The sequence below is a fragment of the Sceloporus occidentalis genome, unplaced genomic scaffold (genome assembly GCF_023333645.1).
Source record: "Sceloporus occidentalis isolate IW3139 unplaced genomic scaffold, rSceOcc1.0.p SCAF_51, whole genome shotgun sequence".
Lineage (NCBI taxonomy): Eukaryota > Metazoa > Chordata > Lepidosauria > Squamata > Phrynosomatidae > Sceloporus > Sceloporus occidentalis.
Genome location: NW_028317031.1, coordinates 3,514,151 through 3,527,732, shown reverse-complemented (window position 1 = coordinate 3,527,732; position 13,582 = coordinate 3,514,151). Strand labels below are relative to the sequence as shown.

General features: G+C 41.8%; 1 protein-coding gene across 1 annotated transcript; it reads left to right on the top strand.

Moving 5' to 3' along the window:
• The first annotated feature begins 8,801 nt into the window (after positions 1-8,801).
• Positions 8,802-13,563, top strand: LOC149288469 (type I iodothyronine deiodinase-like). The gene is made up of 4 exons (XM_089491652.1): positions 8,802-9,150; positions 9,601-9,744; positions 12,792-12,991; positions 13,498-13,563. The coding sequence occupies exons 1-4, from the start codon at positions 8,802-8,804 to the stop codon at positions 13,561-13,563; spliced, it is 759 nt and encodes a 252-aa protein (XP_089347778.1).
• Positions 13,564-13,582: the final 19 nt, after the last annotated feature.

Below are 13,582 nucleotides of genomic sequence, written 5' to 3'. Positions count from 1 at the left end.
ACAGGAGTAGGACGTAAAATGGACTCTGGTACTTTAAGGACAGCGGCCCATATCGATTTCCCTGTCCCATTGTATACATGGTGGAAATAACATCATAAATATTTTTTAGCATGTTCATCTCAATTTAAAATTCAAACTGCTTACTCAATGGTCCCGATTAGGTTGCACACTATCAACGGTGGGATTTATGTGCTGACTGCCAGTTGTCCTTTTTCAGGTCCTGTAGGAATTACATGGACCCACATAATGCCACAGTGCCCCAACACCAGTGTAATATGGACAGAACGTTATGGTCACATTGTGTATATACGGGTGATCTGGTGAAGGAGCCCTAATATTGGTATGAAAAAAGTTGCTCTCCACAATGCAGAGCTCCACGCTGAAGGCTCGCTATACCCAACCCACATCTTAGTCATCAAAAATGTTACATTTTGGCATTTGACTCCAACTCTTATTCCAACTCGTGTTATTGTTCTAAAAATAACCGGTGTTGTGGTCTGTGCTTTACTCATCTTGCCTTAAGGCTTTCAATCATGCAGTAAATTTGCTAATGACTGTAAACTACTGTTTTCTCTAAATGATTTGAACACAATACCAGTCGGATGCAATTAGGCGTCACTTAATGTCTTAATCCTAGACAGTTTGTATAAAGGCCAAACTGAGTAAACGGGGAAAATACGTGAAGAATTGCTGTCTGGAAATCTTTGTTACACCTGAGTTTACTCAAAGAACCTTCATGAAGGCTTACTGAACAAGAAGACGGTGCAGAGGTTGGATAAACATAAAACAACCAGGCAACCAGGCCAAGTTGCCTCAACTATAGTGTCCGTTTTGCAGGCAGTTGGTAGCATAGATTGGGGAGATCCTCTGACCTCCTCTGACCGGCCCAGGGAGGTGAAAAAATAAGCAGCTCCCGCTTTTCCTCCTTGTGATGCTAGCATTGGGAGGTGGCTATTAGGGAAAGGAGGGCCGGTGGACTCCCACCCACTTGTAGCAGGTACCACCCACGTCATAGGTGCCTCTTGCCACACACCCGAACACATGTGTAACAATCCGGACACCTGAAATGTTGGGGGTATGCATTTAGTGCTTAGCCAGTCTTTAGTCCATATGATGGTAAAAAAATGGGACCAGGGAGATCTCTGATGACATAAATATCTGTTAATCTACCCCAGATGATTACACAGAGTGCCCCCATTATGCTTATGTCATAAATCAGGAGTCTCCCTAAGTGTAGAGAGGTAAGGAGTAGATCTCCAATCAGATCTCTCATACAGTAAGTATTGAGCAGACCCACGCATGAAGTCACATGTCCTCATTGTCTCATAAAAAAATAATATTTGTGCATAAATGACCATGCTGTATACAATAATGTAGGTTACCACGTCAGAAAAACTAGCCTTATTTCATTTTGTTCCAATAGAGTTCTTTTATCTGCAGACATGGAGGCTGCCATTGTTGTGAGTCGTGTAATATTTTTTGTGCCTTTCCTTGTTTCCCACAGGCAGTATCATAAGGAGTCGGTCTGTTTGGTAGATTGGGTAACAGGGCAAGAACTCACACACAAATGATTAATATGCAGCATCCCAGCCACCCCTCACCGCTTTCCTCCGCCACCTTCTCCGCTAAGCGCTGTTATATGACCGTACCTAGGAACTCGCCAGGTTTTGCCCAGAGACTCCGGGTAAAGTGCCGCTTCTCTGCGTCTCTAATCCAGGTTGCATGAGCGGTGTTTAGGCACTCCCCACACCCCGCCCATTTCCCCTCCCACCCCTTACAAATTTAAAGCATTTGGGGGCTAGCCCCACCTGTAACATTACTGGTTCCACCCACTGATAGCAACAGTCCGCCCACTGACCTCAACAGGTACACCCACCGGCATCTCGAAGAGAGGGAGCTCTGAGTAGATGGCATCTAGATGTTACCGGGGATGGATATGATGTAACGTCCTGGATTTTACGAATGCCCTGCGCGGGGTAAATGTTCTGCTTAGGCTTTGCTCATACTACAGTTTCTCTGAACTAGCTGTACTATGATTACCTAAACAAGGGTGCTAAAAAATGAACCAGCATTATCGCTTAACCCCTTAAGGATATTTTAGGCTACAGGAACAGAGCATTTTTGTGTTTTTATTATGTCTTTTTTAAATTATTTTTTGGGGGGGAGGGGGGCAAGTAGGGTTTAGAAATTATACACAGCTACAATAAAGGAAAACAAAAATGCCAAAAATATATTCATTAACTTGCCCTGATTTGGAAGCAAAATAACCCTATATCATTTTCACTTATTTTAAGTTTTTTCTTATTTTTTTAACCCTTACCAAAATTTTAACTACACAATATTAACTAAAAAGAATATATAAAGAATATATAAAGAGAATATATAAAAACCCTTCAGGGTCAAGTTGAAGCAGAGTTTACTCAGGTTGGAAGAAACTTAAGCGCAACCTTTCCAAGTACCCATATCAGATGATCAAGAACAAAAGAAGAAAACAAACGAGAATTTTATCAGAACTAGTCTTAGAGAGATACAAAATGTTGACTCCTAAGGCAATACAGCTTTTCACTGGATCGCTATTAAATATGCTAAAGTTAATGCTTAGACGCTACTATATACGGTATACTAAAGTTAAATTATTATAACCACAAATACCAATGCAAGGCATCCAACCGTTTCTGATTCTAGTGCATTCCACATCTCAACCACTCTGCTTATATTATAACAGTGCTGCAGAATATAATACAATAAAAAATATAAACAATATAATAATTTATTGTTATTGCTGAATGCTTCCCCAAGATCATCTGATTTCTCTCTCAAACACACAAAGTATTTGCTGTGCTGTGTTTCATGTGCTGTGTATATATACCGTATTGGCTCGGATATAGGCCGCCCCCGTATATAGGCCGCACCCTAAAAGTTTGGTGCTTTTTTAAAGAAAAAGTTTTTTTCTTTAAAAAAGCACCAAAAAAACATGCTGCCACTCTGCCCCCCCCCCGAGATATGCTGTCACTGTCCTCCCTCCCCGAGATATGCTACCACTGTCCGTCCCCCCCCCCGAGATATGCTGCCACTGTCCGTCCCCCCCCGAGATATGCTGCCACTGTCCTCCTCCCTCCCCGAGATATGCTGCCACTGTCCTCCTCTGCCCCCCGAGATATGCTGCCACTGTCCTCCTCTGCCCCCCGACTTACCGGAGCTGACTCCCGGGTGTCTTGCGAGGCAGGCGGGGGACATCTACGCAATACGCGTATACAACTTCCGGTGCCGGATGTGCCGGCACCGGAAGTTGTATACGCGTATTGCGTAGATGTCCCCCGCCGGCCCCGCAAGACACCCGGGAGTCTGCTCCGGTAAGTCAGGCGGGGGGCCAGAGGTAAAACGCATCGTGCGGTTAGACAACCGCACGATGCGCTTAGACAACCTCCCGTGCCGGCACCCCCCCCGTGGGAAGTGCTGGCAGGGGAGGCTGTCTGAGCGTATCGGGGAGTAGGATGCAGGTCCCCTGCACCGCTGCGGGGGATCTGTATCCTAACCCCGCTGCCTGCCCGGCGCCCGGGACTGCATGTCCCGGGCGTCGGGCGCTAGACCCCGAATATAGGCCGCACCCCCACTTTAAAGACTTAAAGTGGGGGAAAAAAGTGCGGCCTATATCCGAGCCAATACGGTATATATATATATATATATATATATATCAAGGTTACAAGTTTTATGACCTGTATGTGAGCACGTCTTGCAAAATCAGTTTGGAATGCTACTCCAAGTCTTAGGAAATTATGTTTCTGGCTGCGGCGTTTGTTTATAATAGTTGCATAAATATACAAAACCCACCTTCATTAGGTGGCACCAACCTTTGTTAATACCTTGAAGGAAAAATCCAAAGGGGCAGTTTGCCAGGACAAAGTGAGTTTATCTGCATTGTTTCAATAAACATTTCTTAACATGTTCCTTGGTAATCAGTAATTTTGTATATGGATCAGTTTTGGTATCAACATAGTCATACATCATGCCGCAACTCGATGTCCAGGGGAAGTCTGCCACCCTGCCAGCTCTTCGGAGGCAGACTGGACTGTTGGATGGGAGATAATGGATCTCCCTCTAGCCAACCAAAAAGGGAGCGCAAGGTCTGTTCCAGTGCTCCTTCACACTGTGTAGTGGTGATTGATGCTGAGAGCTAGTATATGATGTCATATCTTTGAGGTCAGCACTGAATCTGCTTGTACCATAAGGAAGCTCTAATACAGAGGTCTGTATAAACAGACCTTGTGCTCCTACCAAGGGACCACCATTTTAAGAAGAAAGAAAGAATGAGTATTGAGGAGGAGGGATAAAGAGAAAGGAGAGAGATATGAAGAGATAATGGTGAGGATAATGAGAAAGAGGGATTATTATGAGAAATGGGGAATATAGAGAGCAAGGGAAGAAATAATGATAAAGGAAAGAGAAAGTATGTTTGTGTATGCTAGGGCAAGTGTATCTAAGGGCAAGTAAGCGTGTGGCTGCAAGGAGGTCAGAGGAGAATAGGCAGACTGGTTCAAGATGTCAGGCAACAGTAATTCAAATAACCACTCGTTACAACCACGGTACGCAGAATACCGTCTCTGGACGCACAACACGTTTAACCTTGAAGCAGATGGGCTACAGCAGCAAAAACCACACCGGGTGCCACTCCTGTCAGATAAGAACAGGAAACTGAGGCTACACTTCGCACAGAGTCACCAACATTGGACAATGGAAGACTGGAAGAACGTTTCCTGGTCTGTTGAGTCTCGATACCAGCTGCGACATTCAGGTGGCAGGGTCAGACTTTGGCGTAAACGGCATGAAAGCATGGCTCCATCCTAACTTGTATCAATGGTTCAGGCTGGTGGTGGTGTGATGGTGTGGGGGACATTTCCTTGGCACACTTTGGGGCCCCTTAGTACCAATTGAACATTGTTTAAATGCAACAGCCTACCTGAGTATTGTTACTGACCATGTCCATCCCTTTATGATCGCAGTGTACCCATCTTCCAATGGCTACTTCCAACAGGATAATGCACCATGTCACAAAGCTCACATCATCCCAGACTGGTTTCTTGAACATGACAATGAGTTCACTGAACTCCAATGGCCTCCACAGTCACCGGATCTCAATCCAATAGAACACCTTTGAGATGTGGTAGGACAGGAGATTCGCAGCATGGATGTGCAGCTGACAAATCTTCAGCAGCTGCGTGATGCCATCGTGTCCATATGGACCAAAATCTCTGAGGAATGTTTCCAGCACCTTGTAGAAAGTATGCCACGAAGAAGGCAAAAGGGGGTCCAAGCAAGGTGTACCTTAGAAAAAGTGGCCATTATATATATATATAAATATAGTACAGGTTATTGTGGTTTGGAAATTTCACAGACGTGACGGAAATATTTCAGAAGTAAGAAGTTACCAGAAAACAAACAGGTCATACATGTTCAGGTACAAACTATTTGTAATATTTCTGAGTATAGCAATCTGGGTAGGGTTTTATAGGAGATTCTTGACTTACACCTCCTGTTACAGAAAGCACATGGATTGTATAATATTTTAAGCGGCGTTGTTCCACTTAGACAAAGCATTAATTCCACTCTCTAATATGCTAAGCAAATAAACATCAGCCAGTCCGTTATTGTATTCTTTACATCACATAAAACAATGCATACAATTTTTCATTATTTTTAGCAGCAACCAATGAGTGTCTGTTTTTCTATTATATGTCAATTAAATGTTTGTGGCAAAAATTATGAATAAGGAAACTTTTGTGATGAAAGAGGTATTTCTGGGAAGCGTTTGGCAATTCAACAGTAATAGAAATGATGTTTCTAATGCTATGTTAGTCTGAAGAAGAGCACCTTTAAACAATGCAGGTAGAGGAGCAACATTCTTCACTGGCTGACAGCAGAATACCAATACAAAGTTCACTGTGCGGTAATGGGAAATATTACATTGAATGTTCTGGCTAATCGTTTGTTCCGATACTTGTGTTACACGGGAATTAAGTGTTCCTAGAAAACATTATAAAAATAAAGGAAAACTCCACGTAAGTTGATGTTTTCAATTCTTCATTTAGTTACAAAAGTGTTGGGTTCAGCAGAGTAGGTGGAACAGCACCTATCGAGGCAGCAGTAGCAGGCTTCTTTTATCAGTTGGATGATCTCGTCTGCCTTTTTTTGTTGCAAGCGATTTGATAGCTCTTGTCTGCTATCATTGTGAAGAGCAGTGAAGAAAGTGACCCTGTGGTCTAAGGTTTACACCCTGTGGTTTCTTCACCAATGTCAGGGTCAATAGGCAGACTCTCAGGGTCACAAGACGAGAATTGAGAGACTAAGACAAACCGATACATTAGGTGGAGAGAGCCCGGCTCGCAAGCTTACAATCTTGAGATACGGATCCAACTGTCCAAGCTGCCCATCCCAGATACTATAAATGCATCTTGTAAATCAGCATTAACAATCCTAGCGCTTTCACGCTGTGAGACACAACAGATTCCCCCTATGATTGTGAGAGAAATAATGATCCTGACACGTCGATACTATAAAGATTTTGTCTTCAGTTATTGGACAAAACTGTAAAGGCTGCACGTGAACAGATCTGGGGATAGACCCGATGTTTCTGTTAATGGGTGGTGTAGGAAGCAACATGTGAGTCAAACCACGTGTATTAGATGAAGACTTAATATCATAAATGTTATGAGTGCTATTCCTTCAAAGACTTCAAAGTGTATTTACAGTAATAGTTATGTATTCTAATCGTGAAGTCTCACACTTTCCGTAATGTAGATTTGTACTCAGCCTTTATGACTTTCATTTTGATTTTGGGAGTTTAATAGTATTTGGGAAGGGGATCATAGCCTTTATGTTATTATAACATGAAGGCGAAGGAGCAATGTCTTTATTTTATTGGTTTGTCTGTTTGCAATTATATAGATAAATTATGACAGATTACACCGTAAAGCCAACGGAAAGTGGGTAAAAAGGTAGAATACATGGCCGGGTCCTGGTCGTGCGTATACCTGCCCTCTCCCCTACTTCCTAGCATTTCAAAGAGCCAAAGATGGAAACAACTGTTCCAAGTGTGTAGTAATAGGTGTGACTAGGGGCAGAACTTTACCATTAAGGAGAACAATAGTGTATTGTTTATATTTATACATTTATTTATACATTTTCATTTCTAAAACACATTTGATCCGATATTTAGGACTGTAGAACCCTGTGATACACTAATGGAGAGCAAACATTCTGGGCTCATAGAGAAGAGGGACATGAGGGGAGGAAAATTGAACAAAGAGGGACATTTGGAAGATAAGCCACTCTACTTAAATAGCATAAGGTAAAAGAACTATCAGTTAATCTATAGGTTTACCAGCTACTGAGGGGAATCATTTAATTGGGTGTCTCAGCTGCAAAAACTGCTACTCTTTGAACTCATTTGTTTAGAGTCAGGTTGGGCGAGTTTGGGGTCAGCCAGCGTCCCAACTGGCATTCACCCGGTGTTCAAGATGGCCAGTCCAGGCCTCTAGCCCAGTATGCTGTATAAAGAACAAGAAGACATATCTCCCTCAGTTCCATCTTACATAGAATTTGACAGCGGATAAGAACCATTCGGCCCATCTAGTCTGCCGGTCTTTCCCAATGTAAGAAATTTAAACCCCCTATCAGTCTTTGGCCAGGTCCTATAGTGAGGATCGCTTTATTTCTATCCCATGCCTGTTTAAATTCCCTCACTGTATTGGTCTCCACCACTTCTACCAACCTCTCAATAAGGTAGAACTTCCTTACGTTACATCTAAACCTCTGACCCTCTAGTTTTAGACCATGACCTCTTGCTCTAACATTGCTTGCCATCATCTCTTCTGGACTGACTGTACTGAGCTCTAGCCCACACCTGTTCTACCAGCTCTGTTTTCATCCATACTCATACCAATCCTCATGCTCACCCTGCCAACAAGGTCCCTTTTTGTATAAATATGGGGCACCAATAAAACGGCAAACAGTACCTGAGAGATACATGGGGGAAATGATGGCACAACTGCTATCATCTCCGGGTTTTTTTATCAATTAAAATTATTGCCCATTTCTCTTTGGACAGGCACTAATATATAATATAAGCTGGCAGGACTGTTCCAGAACTTGATTGTTCAAAGATGTTATTATTCCACAAAAGAAAACATTACTTGCAATTTCATTTTTTTTTCACCAGATGAAGCAATACCGAGCTTGTCTGTGGATGTAGGGATTAGTATGTTTTTTTTATTGCATCTGTTTGGCTGGTTCAAATGTTATTATAGTCTTGTTCACCATGGTGAATACCTGAATATTTATGGTGCCTGGAGACTTTGACTCTACGTACTAGTATCCACCATATGTTGTTTTCACATTTTATTACTCATTTGCTTATATTGTTGTACCTTTTACCTCTCTCCGTTTTATTCCTTTCCTGAAATAGTATTCTGTTTGCGTTTGCTATGGACACAGCCTCGTGATACTACTCCTCTTTATGAACAAGCAGATTTAGATTTTTATTAACCACTTAGTGTGAACCACTGTCATGAGAAGTTTTCTTTTTTTCTTTTTAATAAGACTGAAATTATTTTTCTCCTTCTCGCTTTCACAACTTCATATCCGTATGTACATGCGTGTTTATAGAAAGGTAACACCTACTATCAGCTGCCAGCAAATATTTCCCCCAGGGAATCTCTCCATTAAGCAGGCTGAGCCTCTGATATATGAGCCAAAGGTAATCTGTGAATGTCACATCTACCTGTTGGGTACGCTCGGAGCTCAGCATGGAGAGCTTGTTCCAGATCATCAGAATTGCAACTCGTTATGTGCAGAAGACACTTATCCTTTGCTCCTTATTTTTATACGTTGCTGTGGGCAGAATTCTCATGCTTCTGTTTCCAAGGACCATGGCATCTGTGCTAAAATCTCGGTTTGAGATGACTGGAGCCCATGTTCCAAAGTTTCAATATGAAGACTGGGGACCAACCTTTTTCACCTACAAATTTTTAAGGTCTATTCTACAGATCATGTGGCTTCGACTGGAAGATGAAGCGTTCCTGGGGCATGCGGCCCCCAATACTCCAGTTGTGGACCTAAATGGTGAACTACATAATGTATTAGACTATTTAAAAGGTAAGAACCCATGATGTCCGGTGTGAAGTCTGTTGTTCCCGTAGAGCAAGCATAGGCTGGAAGGGAATCTTTTCCAAATCACAAATTCTAAAATGTTGGGGGATCTTCCTTTAAACTTCAGCGATTAGAACCCGAAAAAGTTGTCGGTCTCTATCTTTAGAAAAACATTCAGTTAGTTTTCAACATAGACCAAATGTTTCTTTAAAACTGTCTCCTTTCCTGTTATCCAAAAGCTTATAGTGGTATTCCTGGCCCTCTTCAGTGAAGGGCAGATTTGTCCACCTTCTCATAATCTGCTGGACTTTCATGACTCTTAGACCTTTCTGATATATCTGTGTGGCATAGTCTACAAGAACAAATGCCATCCTAGCAAGAAATATTGTGGTTGGGTCTCCCATCTCCATCTCCACTCCATTCTGGATCATTGGACTTGTGATGTTTTTCTTCTAGGTCATCGCCCATTGGTTCTCAATTTTGGGAGCTGTACCTGACCACCATTCCTCTTCAAGCTTGATGAGTTCAATAAGCTTATCCAGGATTTTGGCAATGTGGCGGACTTTCTGATCATCTATATTGATGAGGCACATGCCGCAGGTAAGATATTCCATGGAGGTACGAGGGTATCTCCAGCATTAACATGTATTGGCAAATCATAAATTACACAGCATAGCAGTTATTAACACTGATTAAAATGAGATCAAATAATAAGTCAGGTGTGACTATCTGGTCTTTTCACTAAAGATGGTAACAACAGGAGAGATGAACATTCTAACTCAATGCCTCTATACATTAGGGCAACCCCATTGCCATTCTCCTAGAAGAAGAGCCAAACTTCTCCTGCAAGAAGAGCTGTGCCTGTATAATGCATAGGTAAGTTACCGAGGAGGGTTTTAATAATTACCTATGCATTATGCAGGGCTAACTCAGCCCTTTTTGCAAGAGATAATTCAGCAAGATCAGGGAGTTCAAATGTTTAACTATCCTGTAAACTCTCTCTATGGTGAGTAGACCCGTCTTGTTTTTACAGTTTGCAATTCCATCGTCAAACACATATCTGTGGAATCTCTCCCAATTTCAATTATATAGATTTCCACACTGTAATGGCATGGGTGAACAAAACAAATGCACCCAAAAGGGTACCATCCCATGTGGCAAGTTATGAATTTTTATTTGTCCCTTAATTGGGGTATCCCACATACTGGTTTTGCCTATATTCAGGGCAAACTGTACACATCAACTAGGTCCTGGGGGTATCTATGTTTCTTGCTCATCAATATCTAACAGGTAAAACTGATTTTTTTTAACCTCCATGGCATGTGTCACGTTGAAAGAGATTTTAAGAATGAAAATGAAGCTCGGTAGGCTGCCTGAGGATTATTAGAGTTGCAGCACAACACCAGCCAGGACAGCTAATGAACAGAGCCTGTAGAAAATAAGAATAATAATATAAATTACATTACATATAGTAGCAGATAACATTGAGTTATTGTATTCATTAAATTGTTATAATTAATTTATAATTAGGTTTCAAGGCGTCCACAAAAAATAAAGATTTATGAGGCCCACATTCAAGCTCATAGGTGGATTTAGTTATACCAAAAATCAGGAATGAGACACGTTTAATTTTTCCGTTCAAAAGAAATTAATTTGTATTACGGTGTTGAAACATTATGGTAAATCTGTCACCTAGCATGCGGCTGGGCACATACAGAAATCGCCGCACTTATGTCATCAGGCTACCGCTGGCTCCCCACCATTTCCGGCCCTGGATACGCTCATACAGCGTATCCAGGTCCCAAAAGGCAGTAGCCACTGCTCAGTAGCCTGGCAAGTAGTCAATATATGATGTCATACCCAGCAAACATTCTGAGCTTCAAGAAAACGGGATTTACATCCCGTAGAGGGTCCTGTCTCTCACGAGCAGAAACACTGGGAAGTATAGTTCTGATGGAGCCCAGAAATCAATGTTTAAACCCAAAGCAGCACTTTAATATCCATTTATCTAGTGCCACCTCCGGTTAGCTTCCCCAAAACCTTAAAAGATGTATCTAGCGAACAGATCACATCTTACAAATATAATTGATACTTTCATTATCATCAGCTTGGGAGTTGATACCTAAGCAAAAGAAATCTGAAGAGGGGGGTTCCCTAAACTATTTACTTTCTCTTTAAGTCTTACAAAACCAGCAGGTCCCGCAACATATTTTTTAAGTGTAGAGTTGCATGGTGATTACATAACTACTCTATACCTAAACCATATTATCCTCTGTGATAATAACGCACCTACGCCTTCATCTGAAGACAGATAAAAAAATAGCTTCCACTCCACACCAAACACAATACATACGTGTGACGTACGACTAGTGGCCTGGCTCGGGAGTCTTTATAACGTCTCGTTCGTTGGAAAACAATATAATGATTTAGAGGCTAAAATCCTAAAACTGCCATTGAGAATATGATCCCTCACGTTGGCATTGGAGGTTTGACGCGACAAAGAATCGCCCTGCTGCCCACAACGGTTTGAAACAGACACAGAGTTTATCAGTAATTTGATATGAGAAAAAAGAATTCAATTTATTTAGCGAGAACTGAACCAAAATATGATTTAATATGTTACATTGTCACCTTCTGTGAATCTGTTGAAATAAATGTTAAAACCTCAATTAAGTAAACAGGGATGTAAAATGTCGTGTTTATTATAATAATAAATAAAAACAAAGCCTGCGTTTGTCTATTGTAAAGCATATTGTTACCATAAGAAACACTACTCTTTGTTCCCAAGTCCCTCCTTTATTTCTATGCACCGTCCCCGGCTTGTTGGGGATGAATAGAGTACACAGTTGGCACTTACGTTAAATCCTTCATGTGCTAACATAGCTCCAAAGCATCCCCCTTTTTAAGTAGGACAGTCCCGATTTTCAGGCAGTGTCCAGCCAAGTTGCTCCACTTTCTGGCCTTTGCAGGCGGTGGAGATCATGGGCTGTTTAGGTCGATCAGAAGATCTCACATGACCGTCCACTGAGCAGTAGCAACGATTGAGGTCTATGCATAGAGATGATTTGTAGCTTCTTCATGGCCACCTCGTGTTGAAACAGTGAAATGATGCCATACCTCTGGGTCCTGTTCCAATACCTTGCAAGGCGGCTGGATATGTTTGGTAGGCTTATGGTCCTCCAACCACCCCTCAATTCCCGTAATACTTTGGTCACCTGTCATGATAAGGGCCACGTCCTAAGGTGACTGTGGACTCAACTATCTAAGCTTTTCTATTGATCATATTTTCAAGATTGGAGTGATCCATTATAGCTACCAACAGTCTCAGATTTCCCAAGACACTCCTTATGTCTCCAGCAAATTTCCTATTTACAGTTTTTGTGTTAATACTGCACAATTTGTTTGTTAAACAACCTCTAGGAAACCCTGGGAATGTGTTAACACTTAGTGTTTGGGGTGACAATATAATTCCAATTCATTCTTAACTACTGGATCATTTTATTATACCGGTAACTTTTTTTTTTTGTAGCATTTTTATTGAGGCAAAGTTGTGCAACCTCACCATAGCATATAGTACAAGATAAATATGCCAGTTTACATGAAATACCCAGGCTGGTTGTGTTAATCTGCTGTCCCTTGTGCTGCAGATGGATGGGCCTTAAAGAACAATGTACATATTAAGAAGCACCAAAGCATCCAAGATCGACTTGTCGCCGCCAAGCGCCTATTGGAAGAGCTGCCTTCCTGCCCCGTGGTGATAGATACCATGCAGAACCTGTGCAGTGCCAAATATGCCGCTCTCCCCGAGAGGCTTTACATCCTGCAGGATGGCAAAATCATTTACAAGGTGACAGTCTTCATCGTGCTACCAGTTTACGATATTTACCGTATTTGCTCAATTATAAGACAAGGTTTTTTTCAGAAAAGTACCCCTCGTCTTATATACAGAGTGGCATATAGGGGAGTAAAAGGCATATCTGGGGGACAAATCAATATGACGTTCCTTCCCAGAGCAGTCATATTTTTGGAGTGTAACAATGTAGGTTTTATGTATGTGATGCTCCTTGGCTGTTAATCTGGATCCATCCATCCCACCATTGCTGTTTTATACATGAGGCACACCAGGCATGTGCCTAGGGGCTCTGAGACTAGCCATTCATGTCATTAACACAACTAAATATATGCAATACCAAATTGTACGCTGATATTAGTAGATGCAAAGTTGCAGAAAACACTTCAGTCCGTGAGTCTTTACACATAAATAAAATAAAATAAATGATATTTGCTGACATCCCTTGATGATTGCCAGAGCCATGACGCAGTATATCTGTGTAACATTTCTGTTCATTACAGGGCCAGATGGGTCCATGGGGCTACAAGCCAGAAGAAGTACGCTTTGTTCTTGAGAAAATGGACTAGCCAAGTTGCCACTTGCCGT